At 39.9% G+C, this 22,956-nt stretch overlaps 2 protein-coding genes across 2 annotated transcripts in view; both read right to left on the minus strand.

Annotated features, from left to right (window-relative positions):
- Positions 1–22,956, minus strand: part of LOC135200629 (ataxin-3-like) — a 237,658-nt gene that overhangs the window by 91,767 nt on the left and 122,935 nt on the right. The gene's annotated exons all lie outside the window — the stretch shown is intronic.
- The window catches only part of LOC135200471 (histone-lysine N-methyltransferase eggless-like), a 63,550-nt gene that overhangs the window by 15,753 nt on the left and 24,841 nt on the right, over positions 1–22,956 (minus strand). Inside the window, 12 exon segments of the mRNA XM_064229126.1 lie at positions 454–610; positions 1,354–1,534; positions 2,228–2,367; positions 14,615–14,822; positions 15,380–15,519; positions 15,699–15,814; positions 16,786–16,834; positions 20,494–20,647; positions 21,099–21,299; positions 21,599–21,825; positions 22,448–22,486; positions 22,488–22,625. Coding sequence (XP_064085196.1) covers positions 454–610; positions 1,354–1,534; positions 2,228–2,367; positions 14,615–14,822; positions 15,380–15,519; positions 15,699–15,814; positions 16,786–16,834; positions 20,494–20,647; positions 21,099–21,299; positions 21,599–21,825; positions 22,448–22,486; positions 22,488–22,625 — 1,750 coding nt within the window.

The raw sequence follows: 22,956 nt of genomic DNA on the forward strand, positions 1-22,956 counted from the left end.
AGACGGCCAGTAATTCCGGACACATTTTAGCTGCACCTTAAGGGAAGACTAAATTCTATCTAACTTATATTTATTCTAGAAATTAATTTAAATACAATAAGACAGTATCTGAACACAAGCCTCACAAAACACAAAACCCTATATTCCAGAGGACTTATACTTTCAAATGTAAACCTAACAGAGAAGGATTAAATTCAGATAAGACAGGGTCTATGTGTTTAACAACTCTTAGAAGACGGATGGATATCATATAATATTAATGAACACAAAATAAAGAAATTAACATAAAAGTAGAACAAAGATCTTATAAAATGCAAATTTCATCATTTTAATCACTGTAATGGAATTATTGCTTTAAGCATGCACAGCTTTATGAAATGATAAACTCAAGAAATTTATTGATATTTCAACTTGAATCAACTGATTAAAACTGCAAATAAAATCAGAACCTACATATAGAGGATTTACAGTTGTCTTTTGGTAATATACTTAGGTTTTCCTCCTCTGGCATCAGAGCTTCTTCTTCAAAGCCTTCCTTGGCATTTTCCATAACTTCAATATAGTCAAGTTCAGCGTAATAGTCATCACCGCCAATAATCTGTTTCCCTTCCTGCAAGAGCATGTCAGTTATTTTACTGAAATTTGATTGTTTCCAAAAATAAAATGACACAATAACACTTCAAATTAATGGACCTCATGTTAGTGGACTTCAGTATTTATCAAGTGCATCATTATTTTTTCCTTAGCTACCCTTACAAGTCATATACTTTTAAATAAATCTCTTGAATTGAATGTTTAGAGTAAAATAAAGGCCAGCTTAAGTTAGGGATGATGTTGAACTATATAGAATTTCTGTTGTTAGCTTTAAGATAGCTAAAAAAATATACAAGGGCAGACTACAATAGGGTCTCTCTTACTTAATAGTTAATAATTTACCAGAAAGACAGTCGCCCAGAGTATTTGCTAACCTGAGATGCTACTATTCGTCTTAATCTGAATGTCTACAGTATTCTACACTGCCATGACACAACAGAGGAATATAATAATGCCTCATCAAATATCATATAATGATGATGTTAAACACCAAAGTTTAATTACCACAATTAATAAAGCTGTCATGTCACCCTTTGACATCACAGTGATTTCTGAAAGATGGCCTTTCATCTACATGTCACTTTATTTAAAAGCTGTCTCCTTTGAAAGGGCTCATAAACATCAAACTAGGAGCAGGACAGTTTTGTACACTAACTAAAAAACAAGGGATGAAACAACAGTACACAACACTCAAGCCAGATACAAAACAATAGAGTAGTAGATAGAAAATGTCACCTTTACAAGGCAAAACAAACTAACCTCATTAGCAATGCTTTCGCTAAGCATCTTTCCAACATAAACACATATGAAAGCACCTCTTGGAATGTCACAGAGACTTCTTACACCCCAGCCTCTTCTTGCCGTTTTGAAGAGTTGTAATTTAAGCCTCAATGGATGTTGCACTACTCGATTTGAACAGCGGTTCAGTGCACATGTACACCTAATGGGAATATGCAAAGAGAAAGGATATGTAAAGGCTAACAGTACATTAAAGAACATGGTAATATGTATCTTATCACAAAAATGCATTTTCTACATTCTGTAAGGTATAGATAATCTGACGTTCACCCCAAAATAACCAGATTGTATCAATAAGAAAAAGCTGTAAAGATACAACTCATACAACAAAATGTTTCTCTTTCTTTTTAAAGTAACAAATAACCCTGCACCTAATTTGCTATTATGTACACAGTCTGTCCACAGTACACATGCTTATACATTTAACTGTCCAACTGAAAAGGCAAGTATTCTCATTGGCCTAGCCAGAGAGCATCTAAGACTTACACAATCAGAATGTGAAAACTTCAATCCTCTATGAAAATATTCTTCCATAGTAAACATAATTGTAATTACTAGGTGTTCATCTAACCTGTGAGTGAAAGATAATCTGTGATTTCAAGTGTACTACATTGTAAATTTTAATCCTAACCATCAAATTCATATATGGTATACCCCAGCATGTCAATTCAATGATTAAGCTGACCTCCAAAATATGGGAGCATGACATCCATCTGACTACTACTCAAGATTCATAAATTACTCTTCTCAAACAGATGTTCCTTTCTGCAGGTATCATTAGCAAATTTCATTTCACACAGCTTTCACAAAAATTACAGAAGTAAATTACTCTCACCTTGAATTACATTCATATATGCCACTCTGTACTTGATCATAGAGTCGCCGATGTTGGTAGCCAGCATTGAATTTTCTTTGTGATCGAGAATTTGGAGTACCTTGGATAGTTAATTGTCGGACAAGCACACTTTTCCCTGGCTAAACTGTGGAAAAATCAAGTTTATTAAACACAATAGGAATATTACTGAACATAAAATTAACATATCCGAGCACAGTAATAGCATATGAAAAGACTAGTCCTACATGTCATAAAATTACCACCAAGAGTGGGAATCTATGCAGTTACAGCAAACATGAAAGCAAAGGTTCAGGATGATTAAAGATTAAAGGATATGAGACAAATGAGAAAGCCAAATTTGCAAAAATTCCCAAGGGGGGTAGTGCCACCAAGGCAACTCATACCAGTGACTATACATTACTAAGGTTCTTTGTTTGTAAAATCCCTTCAGCCCCTGACTGCAAACCCCTTTCATTCCTATTACTGTAACTCTGTTCACATTATCTTTTATTTCATCTTACTTACTACCCAGTGCTGAATAACCCTCATAGTATGTCTTAGCTCTTGGTCTCTGGCCTAAATTTTATATATCAAAGTTGGAAATATTATATCGCAAAATAAACTTGTTTCCCAAACAGGCTCTTAAAATAATAACCTCACCTGACAATTATCTTTGCAGTCACAACATACAAGGAATCCTTGGTCCAAGTTCAGAGGAACGTGTTCTGTGGGTAGCCGAACATTGGAATAACAAGTTTCATTGGAGCAGACTCATCCAAAAGAATTCACACATGAAATCTTGACATTCTCCTCACTATTTGTATATCCTGCAAAATAAAAAACACTAAGAGTACAATAACACACTGCAATTTCTTAACTCCTGGAAGAGTTTAGGTAAAAAATAAAAAAAATTCTACATTACATGCAATCTGATAAATGTTTACACTGAAATAATAAACTTTATAAATACAAAACACAGCTATATTATTATCTAGATTAAAGGTGACAAAAGAATATTTAATAAATATCAAATGTGTAAAGTACATAAAGTACTACTGTCATTTCTTACAAAATCTATTATCTTACCAATGCTTTATTCTTTGGTTCCTGCTAGTTATGTGTTATATGCTGTACATAAACATTGTACCTAGCAACCACAATACTTTTTCACTTTCAGAGCAATGTCTGGCATTCTGCAATATACTCAGTGGCAGAGAGGAAAGGACCTCACTGCAAACCAATACTAGAAGTACAAGCTAAAAATCAACAACTGAGTATGTAGTAAGGTAGGAGTACACTACAGTGGTACTTGAGATATGAAATTAATCCGTTCCGAGGCGGCTTCTTCGTATCATGAGTTTTTTCGTATCTTGAATCGCATTTTACATGTAAAATGCCTAATCCATTCCAAGCCCTACAAAAAACACCCCAGTAAATTATATTTCCAGGCTTACAACACATGTTACGACGCCAATCCGACGGAAGAAATATGACTCCAAAAAGGCAAAATACTGTACATACGTGAGTAATATTCAACTGCATGTAATGTTCAGCCCCATTTTTACTGCACATGTTCGGACTTTAGCATATGGAGATACCGAGTTACTGACAGCTATAATGAAACATATATCTATGTAATATTAAAACATTGAACAAGAAGAATTCTAGAAAATACGTACGTATTTGTTGGCTTCGATGATAGCAGTCTGATTTATTTTATATTTTATGATATCTAATTCACAATCTGTTTTATTAAATGTATTGCATGTACTCATTTCAAATAATTATTAAGGGGACCGGCCGGCTAATGCCCTTTTTTAAGGACAGGACTTTGATATTCATACCACTTAATAAGGTGACTTGGGACATCTCCAAACAGCATATGATTTTCGCCTCTGACCTTCGGATTTTGTGACGCCAGGGCGATTTATCCCGAAAAATAACCATTTTTCAATTCTATCTCCTCCTTGATATAATATTAAGACCTGGGAAATGATTACTACCATATATAGACTGATGTTAGACCTCCAAAGACCCCAATCGAATGAAGAGTTTTTTTTTCTAAAAGTCATTTTTTTGCTAGTATGAATTTTTCAATATGGTTAAAAAAATAAAAAAATAAACCCTATAAATCACGAGAAAAAAATTTATAAAAAAAATACGAAACAAAAATTGGAAAAAAGGGCTCTATTTGATTGTTCTATAATGTCTTTCTGAGTTATATACCAAATTCCAAATGTTATAGCTTTTTTTTAAAACTAAGTGAGAAGATAGATTTTGAAGGTCAATAAGTATAGTTTTTTGAGATACTGGCGTTCAAGTTTTAGCCTTCGTATTTCTATAAAGACAATGTTAATAAATAATGATTATTATGAAATGTATATTTCTTTTTTGTGTATTAATAAACCAAAACTATTTTATTTTATCATAATTTAATCATAAATATGATCCCTTTGCTCAATATATCACAGCCTGGGGCACTGCTTGAGGCAAGATGGGGCACTCCTTCCTACGCAATTCTCTCTCTCCCCTTCACTAACTCGGCTTATTACACTGAATTTTCTTCTTCTGTATGTTAGCGAGATGTTTTCCTTGTATTTTCCTCTTTGGCATGATGAAATTCTTGCCCGAAACAAAAAAGATAAACAACAACGTAAAAATGGAAGAGAATGTCAAGAGGTGAAACTCGAAGGCGTACTCTTTTTTTACAAAGACAATTTAATAAATCATGATTATTATGAATTCATATTCCATTTTGGGTATTGAAAAACCAAAACTTTGTTATTTATCATAAATGAAGATCTCTTTGCTCAAAGATCGTAGCCTTGGGCATAGTGTGACGTGTGCTGTCAAGCAAGACGGGGGCGTTACTAAGCAACCCTCCCCTCTCTCTTCACTAACTACACATATATTATGATATTCTGTTAATAATACTTGAGGCGATTTTTCTTCGGTCTGTATGTTAGCGAGATGTTTTCCTTGTCTTTTCTTCATTGGCATGATGAAATTCTTGCCGAAACATACATAAAAGCGGGCGAATGGCAGAGGTGAAATGGAACGTGTAGAGTACTTGAAGTCTGTGATCGCACTAAATCAGGACTGGGACTTGGTAGCTGAGCCTGAAAGCCCTGAAAGTCTCCTCCTCGACTCGGGGAATGTCTACAGATGCCATTTCTCCCCAATTTCTTTGACAATAATTATCAAAATTTACGATAATAGAAGAAATATTGGGCATTTTTCTTGTATCGGATCAAATGTTTTAGGCTTATTGAGTTACGATAACTAATTACCCTGTAACTATGAAAGTAAGAGGAATTTTGACAAAATATTTCGTATACGTATTCTCAATTGCCATATGAAGCTCCATGAATTTTTTCATGACTGCATTTTTCGCCCTATACAACCATATATAGGGGTTCCGGCCGGCCCCCTTAAGTAACCATTAACTATAATAAACAATCAAACAAAAAAAAAAGGTTCCAAAATGACAATTTGTCCAAAATTGCATTTTTCCTAACTATACAAACCTGAGGTCCTTTTACAATAGGAAGGTACTAGCGGCAGCTGGATAGGTCGTAAGCTTTCGAACAAGGGGCTTCGGTAGTTAACTGCTTGTCCGACAGGCGCGCGCACGCGACTGGGAGGTAAACAAATCAACTTTTGGCTGTTTTGGCCCATGCAAAAACTGCCAGAGTGATGGGGTGGCGATGAGGTGGGACTATGTGTAAAATGGACCTCAGGTTTTGTATAGTTAGGAAAAAATGCAATTTTGGACAAATTGTCATTTGTTCCGACACGGCATACAAACCTTGCGGTCCTTTTACAATAGGAAGACTCACTTCTTGGTGGGAGGAATCTGAGTCTTTTGTGAACAGACTGGTGGTTCGCCCAACCTTTGGAATGCCTCCCTGGTCGTAAGAGCGAGGGAAGGATCCAAGCCTCTGTCCGATTGATCGGGGTGTGCACCACAGGATCAATGGTCAGACCTCTGGACCAAGTACTAAGAGAGAGGCAAGCGTATCTCTTCGTACCAGCAAACAAGAACAAGTTCCTATTTGCAAGAGGCAACATAAAGTTATGGTTTGTCTCTTGTTGGCATCCACTTCCCCCCCCCCCCCCCTTGTAGAGGAAGTGGTGGATATTCGCGCCCATCCCTAGTGAAAGGGATAGGATGGGGCTCTGTCGAGTAGCTCACCGGCATCTCGTCCTTATCCAGCAAGGTGATGACCGTATCCCTCTACCCACAGGTAGAGGGGGAGAAAAAGATAGGAAGAGAAGCCAGTCACTCTCTCATTCACTTATCTATTCTTACAGTCACACCAGGACTCGATGCTGTTCAGCCTGCTAGGGTCTGGGTTAGCTACACAACGTGTTTTGAGCAGCCACCACGGGTCCCAAGGAAAACGATCCAAGGACCTGTGGGCAATATCCAAAAGGTAGAAGGAGGTGCCAGTGGTCTGGTTGTACCAGACCCCTGCCTTCAGGTACCTTGCGCCACGGAGAAGTTCTTGTGTAACTCGAGGGAGTGTACTTCTAGGGTCATCTTGGTGCTGACGAAGAGTCTTCAACACAATCAGCCTGGGATGTCGAGTTTCTCAGAAAGCGCGGTCGCGCTTTCACAGGACAAAGCAGCATCTCCTTCGCATCGAAAGGCGGTGAAGTCCATTAGGGAGGGGATTGTGAAGGACTCTAACCGATCGTCAGGAACCGAGAAGGGTTCTGAGTCTTCGCTACGAAGTCGGTACGAAATCGAGCTTCACGAATCCCCATCCCCCTGGATGCTTGACTTCGCAGGAAAAGTCATGCAATTACCCTCAGAGGAAAAGAAGGGAATGGTCGTATGACCTATCCCTCTTCTCGACTTCGGTGATGTCCTGTACCCATACTGGTCTATCCGTCTGCAGCGAAGTTGTCTCACATTCTCCTATCCCAGCAGTGAGTTCTTCTTCTCGGTAGTGGATAGGACACCGACACTCAATGGTGGGTGTCGATGGTATGGGTAGTGTGACAAGCCGTTGGAGGACGGAAGAAAAGACTGTTATGGAACAACCGAACTAAGTCCACAGCGAAGTTCGTAACAGACTTGGGCGCTCTGACAGCTGCCGACTGACTGCGTCGGTAGGAGGTAAGTTGTCCAAGCACCCGAGCAAGTCACGTGACCTTCGCCTTAAAAGGGTTATGCCAAGAGACTAAACAAATAATTTGTTCGTCACCGATGCCAGAAAGGCGAGGTGATGATTCTCTTAAGGCATGTGCCCAACAGGCGAAAGTCAATTGCCTTCTAGAGACCGAGGTCCCTGATGGCAAGATATCTCATAGTATAGTTGATTCTCAGCTAAGGAGAAACGAACACTATGTGTCGTTGAAGACGAAGGTGTACAGAAAATGCAACCTACGTCTTCACAGCTGAACCGAGAGAAGGATTCTCAAGATTCTGAACCTGTGCTACAAACACTGAGAACGCTAACCGCTATTCACTGCTGTCCGGTTGAGGATCGTAGTTTGCAATGAAAGCGGAGCGCTTTTCAGTAATGAAGACACAGGGAAATACTGCCTGAAGAACTGCTTCTCATGGGCTGAACATTTGGAAGTAGAGCTGTCAGGTCGGAGAGTAGGCGATGTCTTCTGACACATCTGTTAATTCGGGGCGCGAACAATGAATAATTGCACACCTACGAATACGAGATATTTTGAAGACAAACTCAGATGTCTGCAAAAATCATTCGCATTATCGCGGTGCGATGCAGCGGGAGACTATTACAGACTTCTGTTACCGTGCGGTAAACAGAAAGATGAAAGAGTCCAAGAGATATCTCTGTTGAAAATTCTCGCAATGTCGAAGGCGATGAAATCGAGCGCCACAGCAGTAGATGGTCCTTCATTATTGCGAGAATCCCCGTTAATCAGAGACCTAAGTCCATGATTGTTGGGCAGAGATACGGTTCGGTAGTCAATCAAACCGGGAGAGAGAGACGTAACCGACCGTGCATCTCCGAGACCTAGCTGATACTGAGCTGCTATCAGGCAGTTCAATACGCAGTAGCTCTCGGTGACTCGTCATCCTGAGTTGCCAGGTAATCCATTATTCCACGAAGGAAAGCGTTCGGCTAGAACCATCGAGCATAAAGAATAGGCTCGAGCAATTATATTTAAACGAAACGGATTTCGGTAAATACAAAAGCTGATTTGGTGTTGTCATGACAATACCAAGTATCTAAAATCGAAACTGATAACTGCTGGGAGGTTGCAGGCAACCCCGAGTTGCAGTTCATTAAGATACAATTCGTCTCGGTCACAAACCGTAGAGTTTAACTACGGTATGCGCCTAACCCCCCGGAACAATTCACTGTTAAAAGAATCATGTCGCGAGGGTAATATACGTAGTATATTTGTAGGTTCTGTACAACGACCTCCATCCTAAATTCTTTTCCCCACGAGGAATGAGAATAAGGATTGGAGATCGACCGCCTTCGTTCTCTAGTCAAGAGAGTGAAGGAGAAGTCTTTCCCAAAGGAAAGCTTCAATGGTGAACAGAATACCGAAGACGATAGTTCAAGCCAAACTGGAAGTTCCCGTCCGTTCTTCTCTATTCCAGGTTAATCGCCTACTGAGAGATACTCTTCTTCTTTCAGCAGCAGTCTTCTTCCAAATGCTAGAAATTACAGGAATTCGAGCATAAGCGAGGTTCCCGATATCGTGTAACAATTATCGGGGATTCTCGCTCACTTTGGACCGTGGTCTCGCCTAAGTGTTTGGAGATCGTAAAAAACTCGACACTTCTGAGTGCGACTAGAAATTCGTAGAATTCTAAGCACTCTGCGAACCCCCCACCGAATTCGTCAAACGATATCGGCTGGTGGTCCTCTCGATTCCCGTTAGAAATCGAGAAAGGGGCAGGATCCCTCCTCAACGAACGGGGCTTATGTCCAGGCAGGACCCGAAGGTCCCCCCGGTAGCGCAGCCCCTAACGTGGGATCTTTACAGAGATATCTCTGTAGGATCCTCCCCTTTCCCTCGTAGCCGTAAGGAGAGAGGGAATGGGGGAGGAATTGGATACTGGCTCGCCTTCCCAGCAGAACTAGCAGTTGGAGAAGAAAAGGAGTAAGGCGATGGCCTCTCAGAGCCTGGGAAAACGTATCGTCAGGAGAACGTTTTCCCCCGAGGTAGGGTTACGAACTCATACTGTAGGTAAGGGTCTGCCGCCACTGTGAACGTCGTATGGGTGGGGCTGATCGACACCTGACAGGAGAGAGCCGATACCGTCCTCCGACTCATTCCAGTCCTCGTCGAGGTCGAAACCTCTCAGGAGGACCGAAGGGGTATTCAATACGGTGTCGAAGACACGTAGAAACGCCTCTGTCGCAGTAGAGGAGGTGAAGTAGCTTGTTCGACCGGCCAGAACTGAGAGAGCCTTCTTGTCCGGTTAGACGAGAGACTACTGGTTCAACACAGTCGGCAAGCTCCGATCGCAGGCAGACCCACCGTCGATTTGGGTTCCCTCTCGGGGCTGCCCCCAAATGACTCGAGCCGAGACGTGGCTCTGCTGGTGGGAGCGGCGATCCTTCCCCGAGGTCGTTGTGCTGACGAATCAGCGCCATAACCTCGGCAAAGTTCCTCTGGATCTCGGAAGTCACAGCATCTTGCAGAGTAGGGCCGTTAAGCCCTTTGAACAAGAGCATATTCCGAGAACCTTCCTCCTAAGAAGGATGGGGGAACAGCGACAGCCCTCTCGGTCTTCTCCATCCACTTGCGCATACGTCCTGGCCGGTCCAAGAACCGTGCCTGGCACGTAGGGCGTCGTAGTGGGATCATTAGGGGCGCACCCCTCACGATCACTCCTCAATACCTCTCTCCTCCCGGTGTAACCCGAGGAGGTTGAAGGTAGGGGAGAGGCAGACCTGACGCTCCCTCCTCGCATCGCTGGCAGACCAGCAGGCTTGGAGGGCTGCAAGCGATCGTCAACCCGCGGTGGCGATCGAGCTGCAAGCCTGGTCGAACCGTCTCGCTGTGGAGAACGGCTGGACTGAGCACAGCGGCCCCGATCTCGAGTGTTAGAAGAGCTGGTGCTGGTTGCCGTACCCCATCGCTCTCTGTGAGAGCGACGGTCAGGCGACCTGCAGGCTCCACTTGTCACAGTGAGACCGGTTGCTTGTCCTCACGGCACGTCACGTCGCTGGTTCCAGCCGTGGCTGGCACCGGCGAACGGGGGGACTCCTTCCCAGCCTCAGCCCGTGGCGGTCGTGGACCGTCAACGTCATCCCGGGTAGCCAGCTCGGTCGCCGCGAGAACGAGAGCTGGTCTGGTGAGAGTCGCGTTGAGGCGGCTGTCACCAGTCTTCCGCTCCGTGCCGTGAACCTGACGCTGAGCGGGCTCAGAGGTCTGGTTCCTGGCTGCACGGTCGCTGGTAGGCGACCGTACACTCGGTACCTCTCGCGAACGAGAGGCCGAGACGGACCCTGATGCAGTGGCAGAACCACTGACACCAGGCGAGGAAGTTAACCGTACCGGTGTTAGCCGGTACCCCTCTGGTCCCCGTAGTCTTCTTCCTTGCGGAAGAAGAGACGGGCCCCCCGCTCCCCCCCAAGGAGCAGGAGGACCAGCGGAAGGAAACCCTCCCGTCCCACCGAGGTAGACGGGTCCCGAGAAGCTCCCGAGGGAGACTTCTTAGGAGGAGGAGGCAACCTTCTTCTTCCCTCGGCTGTGAAGCCTTAGAAGTCGAAGGGGAAGAGGCGGCAGCCGACGACGATGAAGAAGATGAAGACGACGACGACGACACCCAACCTTCCTCCTCTTCTTCGTCAGCTTCCTCAGGACAGACGTAAGAATCTGCCATCCAGGGCGGAGCCGGGGCTGCTGTAGCCGAAGCCACAGGGCCCGGACACACCTGTACAGACAGACCAAAGTCTGGGGTAGAACCACCACGAAACAGGGACGACGTCAGCAGGTATGGGCATCTCAGGAACAGCAGGCACAGCCAGACAGCATCGGCAGGGACAGCCAGCGCAGCAAACGGCAGGGACAGCCAGCGCAGCAACTGCATGGACAGTCAGTACAGAATCGGCAGGTACGGCAGGCGCACCGGAAACACAGGAGGTGGGAGCAGCAGCCAGCAACATCCTGGTACCGGCGGCAGGTCCATGGGGCGAGCTCTAGGGCAGCGGAAGTGTGGTCGCGGCAGCGCGGCACCACGAGCGGCGGCGGCACGCCCCCCTCTTGGTACGGCGAACGGCACTTCACCAGCGGGCTGTAGGCCAAGAACTGTTACCACGTGAGGGGGGCGAGCACAAACCAGGTGAGGAGGGACGTCGTCACCTGGAGTCGATATCGTTGTCGTGGTCACCACTCCATGGGTGACCGCAGCAGGCCCAGACATACAACCGCCGCCCCTGGGACACTAGGCACGCCCTGCAAATCGAAGGACGCCCATACCTCACCAAGGTCCACCCTCGTGGCAATAGCACCTGCGGAAATAAACAGTAGTAGTGATTAGTGGGGGGGAAAAGTCCCCTCGCGCGGGGGGGTGAGCCCCACACCGAACGAGCGGAAGACCCCCGAATAAACAATTGTACATCGGGCACCGAGCTCTCCCCGCGCTCGACGGATCGGGCGAGGAGAAGAACCCAGATAACCTCCCCCCCGAAGGGGAAGGGCCATCTGTGGGAGCTTAGCAGGGGGGGGGGGGATTCTCGTTCCCCACCCCCGCACAGCACCCATGTACCCAACAATAATAATAAGAGCCCGAGAGCAATCGTGCCCTCGGCACCGATGCAAGGGCAAGAGGATCAATTCCCTGACTGAGCGGAACTTGAACCAAAATAAATATTGATGCAATCAATAATAAAAGGAATAACATGAAAAGAATCTTGCATTACGATTCACTTCACAATGAATAAGGGCTCGGAGACGAGCGCATTTGCGCCCTCGGTACCGAGCGCAAGGGTAAAATGATCCATTCCCGATTATGAACGGAAACCTTGATCCATAATGAATTGATGCAATCAAAATATATATGAAAAAATGAAAAAGAATACTGTGCTTGCGATTTCACTTCATACAAAATAAAAAGGGAAGGATCAATTCCCGGGAAATAGCGGAAACATTGATCCAAGTAAATAATGCGATCTCAATATATGAAAATGAAAAAAAAGAACTGCACTTGCGATTTCACTTCATTCAAATAAAAGGGGAAAGGATCAATTTCCGGGTAAGAGCGGAAACTGATCCAAAATGAGTATTGCTACAATCAAAATAAATATATGAAAATGAAAAAGAATACTGTACTTGCGATTCCACTTCCATACAGAATAAGTTTTTCGTGCCGAGCGCATTCGCTCGGGCAACGAGCATAACAGGGTCAAAAAAAAAATATAAATTGAAAAGGGGCACTTACTTACGATTTTCACTACCATTTTCAACCAAAATAAAGTCGGAAGCGACCGCTCTCACGCCCTCGGCACGAGCATACACACAATACGAAGGATATCATTTCTTTCTGGGAAAATGAATTCCCGCACTTACGCCTTCAGTCCCGGCACTCTGGTAATCGAGGGCGTGGAGAAACCAAGATCCTTTAATTCACAATTGAATTCAATGGAAATAAATATGAAATGATTGTACTTACAATTCAGTTTCACTAGATAAATAGAAAAAGAAAAACACAACCATGCGAAAGCAACGACGATGAAGCGGGCAGAGAGCGATGATACACGTCTACACGCCAGCAGGCCGAAAGCAAAAGTGGTTTGTTTACCTCCCAGTCGCGCGCGCGCGCCTGTCGGACAAGCAGTTAACTACCGAACCCCTTGTTCGAAAGCTTACGACCTATCCAGCTGCCGCTAGTACCTTCCTATTGTAAAAGGACCGAAGGTTTGTATGCCGTGTCGGAACAACTTCTGTTTACATTCAGCACTTTGTTACGAGTACCAAACGATCGACAAGCAATCACTTTTCCTAGCACACAGTAAGCCATAAATTTTCAGTATCTCTCTTTAACTACTGAAACTGCTAAACAGTATAATAACCATTCATTTCTATTCTTTATTCTATCTTTACCTAATGTTTTTTTTATTAAATGTATTGCATGAATAAGTTTTTCAATTTACAGCATCCTTTACCAAATAGTAACATAGAGCACAAGGGGGGGTAGATTTGCTGACCATAGGAGAGCATGATCTTATGGGTGACTAGCATCAGGAACCAATGGGAGAGCGGGAGGATGTGGAGAGTTTACTCAGTTGGCGGGCGTGCGAGTTTTATTAAAATTGTTCTCGGTGGTCCGGGCGAATCTCGGGACTTTACAGCAACAACCTTTCGTAACTTGAACTATTTTCTTATGTAGAGCCAAAAAATTCTTCGTATTTGCTTTCGTATCTCCAGTTTTTCGTAAGTTGAGCCTTTCGTATGTCGAGGTACCACTGTACTAAAGTTTTATCAAGATACTGATGTGAGTTTTATAAAGTTAGACATGGTTCAATGTTTAATTTTGAAACTGAGACTGTTGGACACCATCTACTCGAATACAGATAAGAGACCATATCAACAAACATATTCACTCACCAGTAATGTGAACCACCAACAAGAAACATGCAAACAATGGCTACGATGGCCAACAGTGAGGCAATCATGGACCGACAGGCAGAAGGAAATAAAATCACCATGAAACTTCTAGGTTGATGCTAATGGACATAAGAACTGGAAACTGGAGTAAAGTGAAGCTGAAGAAGTTTGACAAATTGTAATGACCCTTTGTGCCAACCACTGTGTTTCACACAAGGAATACTGTAGGTGGTTATCCCTTTGTGGAGACAAAAAAATTATTAAGAGAAGTAGAAGTAGAAGAAATGGAAGTGGCAGCACAAAGACTGTTAGAAAGGCCAAGATAATCTTGGAAAGGGAACATGGGTGAAAATCTAACAGTATACTAGTGAAATAAAGCAGAAAATGCACAAGCCCAAAAATAGTGGAGAGAAATCATGATTTTCTTACCCCATACACAGAATATCTATCATAAAAAATTTTTTAAACAATAATAACGATAAAAAAGATGATGATTTGCAGTGGAAAAGGAAAGGTTCAGTGACTATGCAATTGGGTGGAACACATAATCTAAACCCAAGTTTTACACCACAGCTGGAGCCCAATAAACATAAGTACTACTACAAAAGGTTTATAATTCACATGAATACACTGAAAGGCAAATATCTAAAGCTTAAATGCACAGTCTAACTCATAAAAATTAATGGAAATCACAATAGAGGATTTCTATTTCTTTAAGTATTAAAATTTGATCATTCTTATTTCCTTTCCTTTGAAATTTAATATTGTATGATCAATAAATACATTATTTACTTTACAAGTCCAATAAATAAGTCAATGAATCTACTCTACCTCTAAGAACAGTATCCTCTTGAAGGGTTCCCATTCATGAGACACATCTATTCCCGGTTCAAAAGAAAAACAATCTATCTCAAGGCTGGACTCAGTGTCAACAATGTACTGGAAGACTTCTTCAATGTTCCGCAGTCTTAGCCCACAAGGTGCAACATAAAAGATTTCACTTTTTGTAATTGTCTTGCGTCTTTGTTTCACTACTAGCCTGGAGATATAAAAGATTATGAAGAGAACAAAATATGCATTGGTGGTACATTACTGGAGCAATATCATCAGGCACTCTTGAACAGATTAAAGCAGTCAAAAATTTTCTTTCAAAAACTGTTATTTTGCAGTTAACAAGCACAGCAATAGGAGATTTACTACTTAGGTAATAATACAATTAAAGCTACTATTGATACAATAACCTCTCCCCTATCCACTCTGTTAAGAGCCCTAGGGAAGGTGAATGCTGTGCGACATAAATCAGATGGGGACACTGTCATACCCCTATTACCTATTAGTTTATGTTATCATACATCTTAATTCATCACACAATGAGCCTGTCTTATTAATTTAGTTTCTAAGCTTACTGCCCCCCCCTTCATATCAAAAGTGATCAACTGTAACCCATCTACTGAACAAGCATTGACAAACACACACTTTCAATCTGCAAACGAATGGTTAGAGGAGAGGTTACTGTATCTACCAGTCAAATTGCAATCAAAGATATACACTTTATTAATATTTCCTTCGTTAACAGTCCACATATAAACAACTCACCTATTCCATCCTTGAAGGATTGGATACAGCAGAGGTGATACGTCTTTGTGCTTCCGCATACTGTCACCACCTTCCCCAAGACAACTGCTAGTACACATGTGACGGCGATATTTCATGATCTTTTCTTGTAACGTATGTTTCTGAAAGAGAGGATTTTATAATGAAATGGTGGTGAATGATTCTTCATGAAAACACCAGTCTAATTAAATCCTTTTTTTGTATATGAGTTACCTGTGTACAACTCCAAAATGCTCAAGTAACAAATAAAAATAAATGGAAATTAAAATGTGTCTATAAATGTTTTTTCAGCTTGTCTTACATTTGTGAATCCCCTGGACTCTTGTTCAATTCGAACCTGGACTTCTTTAGGGGGAGTACCAGCTCGGGACATCGTGCTCTTTTTGGCCACAGCACGTCGTTCACTCTGATTTGCTGCTGAAAGGAAGAAAACAAAAGATGAACCAGATTAAATTACATAAACATCCACTTTTAGTAGTTAAAAAAATGTATATGTATTCTCTGTACATAATTATATAGATCATTTTCTGGCAAAGCCAAAACTAACATTACAGTGAAAGGAAGGCAAATTGTCATATACGAATATTTAAAAAAAACTTTACAGGGAATTTTTATTAGGTAAAAAGGGTTAGTTAGTCCCCTTGGAGGAGGGTCTATCAGTGGTTTCACTATAGTATATCACAAAAATAACGATAATGATGTTTGTAAGTAGAATATTTGTAAGTAGGGTGGTGTCTGTAAAGAGACAAGCACCTAAACCAAGTAGCCTAACCGTATCTATAATGCTATATCCTTGTAATTAATGGGCTGGTTTTTGAGCTAGGTTCATGTTTGAAGTATTCCAACAACAGTAACATTAACGCCTCCCAAGGCCCAAAGCACTAGATGGTTGACTTCCTACCACAACTTCAAACTACGGTACAGTATTTGGTTCAACTACAACTTAAGATATCTTTCTTATTTGTTGGTAAAGAATTTTTGTAGAATGAGGAAATATGTTGTTTCACTGTCCAACAAAGTCATGGCAAATATGAGAGATAACTGAAGTCAGCCCCAAAAAATATGTTTGCCCCAATTACTCTGCCACCTTTGGCAATGATTACTAATGACTGCCACAAGAATAAAAATAATCCAGCAGGTTAAAGAATTCATCCATAAACATGGAGAAAAACATAAAAAGGCATACACTGGAATAAGAAATGAGGTATAACGTGCATTAAGCATCAGAGAAAGAATAATTAGTTGCATTCCTTGGTTCAGGTAATATATAGCACCTATGTCTGCCATCAACTCATGACAGAGACCCTGCTAACAGATATCACTAATGGATCATATGTACAGTAATACTACTCCAAATAAAGAACCAAATATCTGCCATTGAAACTTACATGGTTCCACATCATGACCTTGCCCAAATGTTCCATACTCGACTATTGCCTGTAAAAGCAAACAACAATAATTACTTATGCAACTAAAATCATGAAATGTCTTCTAAAAACATTATCTTGAAATGAAAAATGCAAAAGTTACTACAATACTCCACACTGATTACTTGTAGCAATGATAAAACATTACTGCAAACAACAAAAGGGATGATTATTAGTTGCTCCCTAAAAAGCACTACAACATACATTACTGTAGTACTTGCACAATAAGGCAGAACTAGTCTAAAACCATGATGACCTCACGTAAAATATAATTTGTCTTATCATTATTTACGCTAAACTTACTTAAGCAGCTTTACATGTAATTCATTCATATCGTCCTGATGTTGTATTAGATTAATTAAAACTTTTGTTTGAAGCTTCTGTTTTCATAGAAATAGCCTCAAAGTGTCTTTCAAATATATACTGTGTAATAAAAATTACAAAACTTTTACTCAAGACCACCATATGAGCACTGAAGAGTGTCCTCATAAGTTTATCTTCTCCATGTTATTGGATCTCTCCCCACTCCACCCTCCCCCGGCCCCCAATTTCTTTTGGCTTGAAAAAATAATAGATGTATCTAATCACCATTACTGCTAGTAGATAAAATTAATGGTGGCATTTGAGAATCTCTTGCATATAATTTTAAAGATGTCATCAAGATGGCCACCGCCTGCAATTATTACAGGTATAAGTTATTCCTTATTTTTTGTCCAATTTTAATTTTCTATAGCTCATTTTAAGGTAATCTTATGCAGAGTAAAAAAAAGGGTCTCGATGCCTTTTTGTATAAATTTAACAGTTTCTAAGATAAAGCCCTTCATAATCATTTTTCTTTATTTTTTCAATGTTATTTCTATAATTTAGTGGAATTTTGAGTGAAGAATAGAAAAATGTACAAATTAATGGTTCATGATGATATTGAAAGGAAAGAATGAGAATACTAGTAATTTTTTAATATCAATAATGCCATGATGAAGCCAGTGGTAAATGTTAAACATAAAAAAAAACACTTCTTTCAGCATCACTAAGTAATGTATAAATGCTAATTCTTACTATTCTCTTTAACTGATCAGATGATGAATATTAAAAAATAAACAAAGCCACTCGATAGCTAGAATGATATCAGTGGGAAATCAAACATTTTTATACAAGTTAAAATACTGAAAAATAATTTACCAAAATGTTACTAAGAAATAAAGTAAATGAAAATATATACGTAAAAATATTTGCTATGCAGTATCTATAGTCATCTTCACAGTTACTCTCTATCATTTCTGATGAAAATTTAGTATCATTGTTACAAAGCTCCTCATTCCCTTCTTCACATATGCACATTTCTGTACATGGTAAATTATTTGCTAAACATTTGCATGGGGATTACATAGACTTTTTACACAGTTACACCTGATTAGATGAAGGATATTATTAGGAGCACAAGACAAATCACAGGCATTTGGCAATATTTGTCCGTTAATTATGTCCCATCCATGACCAATGGGGGATGGGAGTGTTGGTTTTGAATCAATATCCTTATTCCATATTATGACCTGATAATTTACTCTGTTAAGTGCAGGTACTTGAGCACTTTTAGTGGGCGGTAGCTTTTCCTGAGGTATTTGTTTCTTTGAAAACATACCGTTGCAGCTCTATACTTGACCCTGGTTTGTAAACTTGGCAAATAAATTTTTCAAGTTCCTCTAGAACTCCATCAGAGATTTCTTCACTTTTTCCAAGTATCACCAATGCTTCCAAGGCTTCCTTAGTTGCTATATTAAATATACCAAATTTGTAACTAATTTGTATTTTTCGTAACTAACAAACCTAAGGTCTTAACATTAGGATTTACTAGCGCCAAGCAGTAAGAGAGTTTGCCCTCACCAACCAAGGCACCAGTTGTGTCACAGCCTGAAAGACCGTGAAATGCAGGTAAAGCAGATGCTTTCAAAGTGGCCAATGATGAAAATATATCACCAATTGAAATTTCCATTCTAAAATTTGGCATGAAGAATGACCGAGATGGTAGTTTTGGCCATCGTCTTACAGCAAGTACCAGAACATCCTATTTCAGGTATTTACCTAATACTTTGCTTGTAAATGCTTCTGCCAGATTTATGCAAGTTATTACTTCGAGTCTTAGAATGAATAGTCAGACAGACACCAACTTCAAGGGGAAATTCACAAGTATGCCTAATTTTTTCTGAAAGTCATGCAGTTTGCCTTTCTGTTTGGTATTTATACATTAAAGTTTGTGCAATAGTCTGGTTTTCATTGTAAATGATTGCTTTTGACACCTGTACTGTCAAATATTTTTTTCCCCATTATCAACCATTTAATAAAAGATGAAAGTTCTTCTGGTATTGCTTTTCTTATTTCTTTTTTTATAATTAAGCCTGTAATTGAAACTGTATGTAATGGATGGTTTCTAGTTTTAGGCTTGTTACAAGAGAATCAAGCTGCACTATGAAGTTCTGAGTGAAGTATGGATCTTGTTGTGGGGCCTTTATTCAAACTCTCTGAGGCAATACTGCTGCCATCCTCTTCATTTACTGTATTTTATCACTTCTTTCTGTATTCCTCTTGGAGTTTTTCTAGCATTCCGTTGTGGGTACATTTTTTATAGCAAGAAAGATGTCATTTTACATTGCTCTTCAGTCAGTCTTCGACAGATTTGTCCTTCAATGCATATAATTTTCATCATTACAGTCACTTCAAATCTTTATACTCCAAACAAGTTTTCCAGCACATTTTGGATTTACAACCAAGGTTTCTTTTGTTGAGAATGGCATAGTAAACATAAAGTAACATTTAGACCGATTGTACGCCTCTTTTTCTTTTCTGAAGAGGGTATACTTGCATCATCCACATCTTCCATTTTCCTTTTATCAAAATTTCCTTCATTCACATTTCAGCTTCTAAAACAAAACAAAAATGAAGCTGTATTAGAAGAGAAATAATTATTCTGTTTGCTATTTAAAAGTGATATCATGATTTATATTGATTAAACTAGTAAAAAATACCTTTAAAGCTTTTTATTTCAAAAACCCTTCATTCTACAAAAGAAATGTGTTGGCATCTTTTTTGTTGTATATAAAATATCCTTTAAAATGAGCTATAAATCACTGAAATTGGACCAAAAATAAGGAATTTCATTTAAATGTAATATTTACGATCAAAGGCCATTTTGATGACATCATCAAAATTATATGCAAAAGAATCAGGGGTGCCACCATCATTTTTATTCATCTGCAGGTATTTCTTGGTTAAATATAACTATTACCAATATTTCATCAACAAACCTGCCTCATATTACTTATGCTCCCTACTAATGAGTGCCGAATTCCCAAATCGGGAAAACAATAAGAATAGCTGCTACTACAGCACTTTGAAGAAGAACACTAGGCAATACTTTGAACAGCTTTCAGTTCCATGTACGCCACTTCCTTTGCTGCAGACTTGCAGGCAATTTGAAATGAAGCGATGAATTTTCTTTCAAGAGGGGACACTGAAGGGTTCTGAACTCCATTTAAAAGAGTATAGCGTAACAATCCAAGGCTTTGTTTCTCTTTAAGAAAATTATAAGGAATTCTCATCATATAAAATTTTACTTGATAAGTCTAGGAAGAACCTAAATGAGTGTGACCATCCATAAAAAATTAAATAGCTTACTCGTCCTGGTAGTCCAGCTGTTCTCCTTCGTATGGTTTTGAACTGTTCTGCCTGAGCCTGTATATTTAATTTCTTGTTGAACAGCGGACTAAGTCGAGTTGATCCCCTATAAATCCACTCGATCGGCAATCCACAGTGGAAAAAAACATTCTGACTAAAGAACCATCAACTTCCATCACCTGGGCCCTCCACCATCGTCCTGTGGTTTCAAACACGTAAAACTGATGTTAAATAAAAGGTTTAATTATTACAAATAGGAGGTTTTTTGGTTTTTAAGGTTAACGCCCCTAATTTAGTTATGAAGAATGAAAATAGGGAAACTACTTTAATTACGCAATAACAAAACTCACAAAAACTTCAAGCACAAACTCTAACTGACAAAAATCTGGGAGAATATTTTTTGTAGCAAAGTGGACCAAGATGTTTCAGTTAATGAAGTCTCCAAGCTTCCTTAGAAAAGCTGAGCAATGCCTTCAGTATTTTAAAATTTGCAGAAGACAAACTGAACCAAACAACCATAACAATAATATTTGAACTCAACAGGAAAAAAAAACCTTCAAAAAGGAAAAACTGAAAACAAAAAACACTAAAATTTAGATACTGACCATTTATATTCAGTCTTGACAAAGTTATACTTCTGCAGACGCACCATCGGCCTTTCAGGATACATCTGCAGGTACTCTTTAATGAATTCTCGAGAGTCTGAGGAAACATCGTCCCATGGACATACCGATGCTTCAGTTACAACCCGAATATCATTGTGGTGGACATATTGGGCATAACCATCATCGAAAAATACCAGGTACCTTCAAGAAAATAAAGTGATGAAGTTGTATCACAATTAACACTATGTCAAACACAGTGTCCTTGACTTACAGCAGGAGATCTGTTCCAGCGCCGCACTGTAAAATCGAATTACCGTAAGTTGATGGTGCTGTAATTCAAGGACACAATACTACTTTACACTTAATATTCAAATCAAGAGGTTTCTTTAGAAGTGCAGACATCTAAAATAGTAGCACAGCAAAAAATAACCATAATATTGCAGCTGATAGCACAGCAAAAAATAACCATAATAAGTTGAGGTGTTTCTGTGTCTAATTACCTGTATTTGTTTGCTGCAGTGGGAATCTCTGCTAGAACACCAACATAAAAAGACCCTGAAACTGCTGAGTTTTTGGGATCTTCGTCTTTGTACTTGGCTATGACACGAGTTCCCACTGGTATTCTAGTGGAGCATTTATCATAGTATGCTATCTGTCGTCCAGGTAAGACGTGTGGAGTGCCAGAGCCCTTGGCATTACGGTTATATCTTATCTTATACAGAGTGTTCTGGAATGCAAGATAACTAATTTGTAATGTTAGAATTACAATAAATAGGGAAAGTTAAATGATACAAGTTTACGCCAAATACTGCCGTTCATAAGAAGGCAAATGAAATATATAACTATACAACAAATGCTCAAATCAAGAGAAAAATATAAACACTGTGTCAAGATGATAGTCTAAATTTCTTTCTAAGATCATATAAGAACTTCATATTTGGCTTGGCAATCTAAAGGCTTGATTATCAACTGCTATTGCTGTATACAGATATCTTCCACATCTCTTATGTTTAGAGTATGTGACCAGAATTTATTTACAGCACAGGAGTTTTAACATCGCACAATTAAACTTTGCAGATTAGTTATAAAGCTAGTATTTTTTTGTAATGTATTTAACTGAACCATGACTGGATGTTTGAAGAAATCTCTAGCTTCAATTACAACAACTTTTCTTGACATAGTGAAATCTGGCCTAACCAAATTCTTGATGTTAATATACACAAAGTTCCTTTGTACATTAACATAGACTTTATAGTCAGTAAAAATCCTTTAAATGATCATTCAATATCTTAATTTTAGCCATAAAAATGCCAGCATTGGCACAGATTGACTTAAATAAACACACTTACCTTTGGTTCACGTTTCTCTACTTCAACGACTTGCGCCTGAAACCCATCTCGCAAAAAGAGAATACTTCATGCAAAAGCACATTTCATTGGGTTTCAGCTCATATCGGTTAAGTGGTCCTACGGAGTAGGTTTCTCCATTGGAGTATAAACGGAAACTCTCAGCAATAACTTCTGATGTCTGAAAAGGTCAAATTTCACCAGATATGACTTTACTTTTGCTAAATATTTTCATTGCTTAATATTACTTGATAGCAATATATAAAAAATATAACAAAATTGCTTTTTTTTCTAACAGTCTTTTTTATAAGCTAGTACTTGTACAAGCAAGAATCTCCAGTCACAATCATGATCTCTCAATCTCTGTCTATGAAATTGCTCAAACACTGACAAAGAGTTGTGCCATCAAACTCATGACATATCAACAAAAGACAACTATTAAGAAATAAAATGCAAATTTAATATTAAAACATTAATTACCCTTTCTTTCTACTCACCCCATCTGGCTGAGG

Source organism: Macrobrachium nipponense, chromosome 27, assembly GCF_015104395.2.
Source record: "Macrobrachium nipponense isolate FS-2020 chromosome 27, ASM1510439v2, whole genome shotgun sequence".
NCBI lineage: Eukaryota > Metazoa > Arthropoda > Malacostraca > Decapoda > Palaemonidae > Macrobrachium > Macrobrachium nipponense.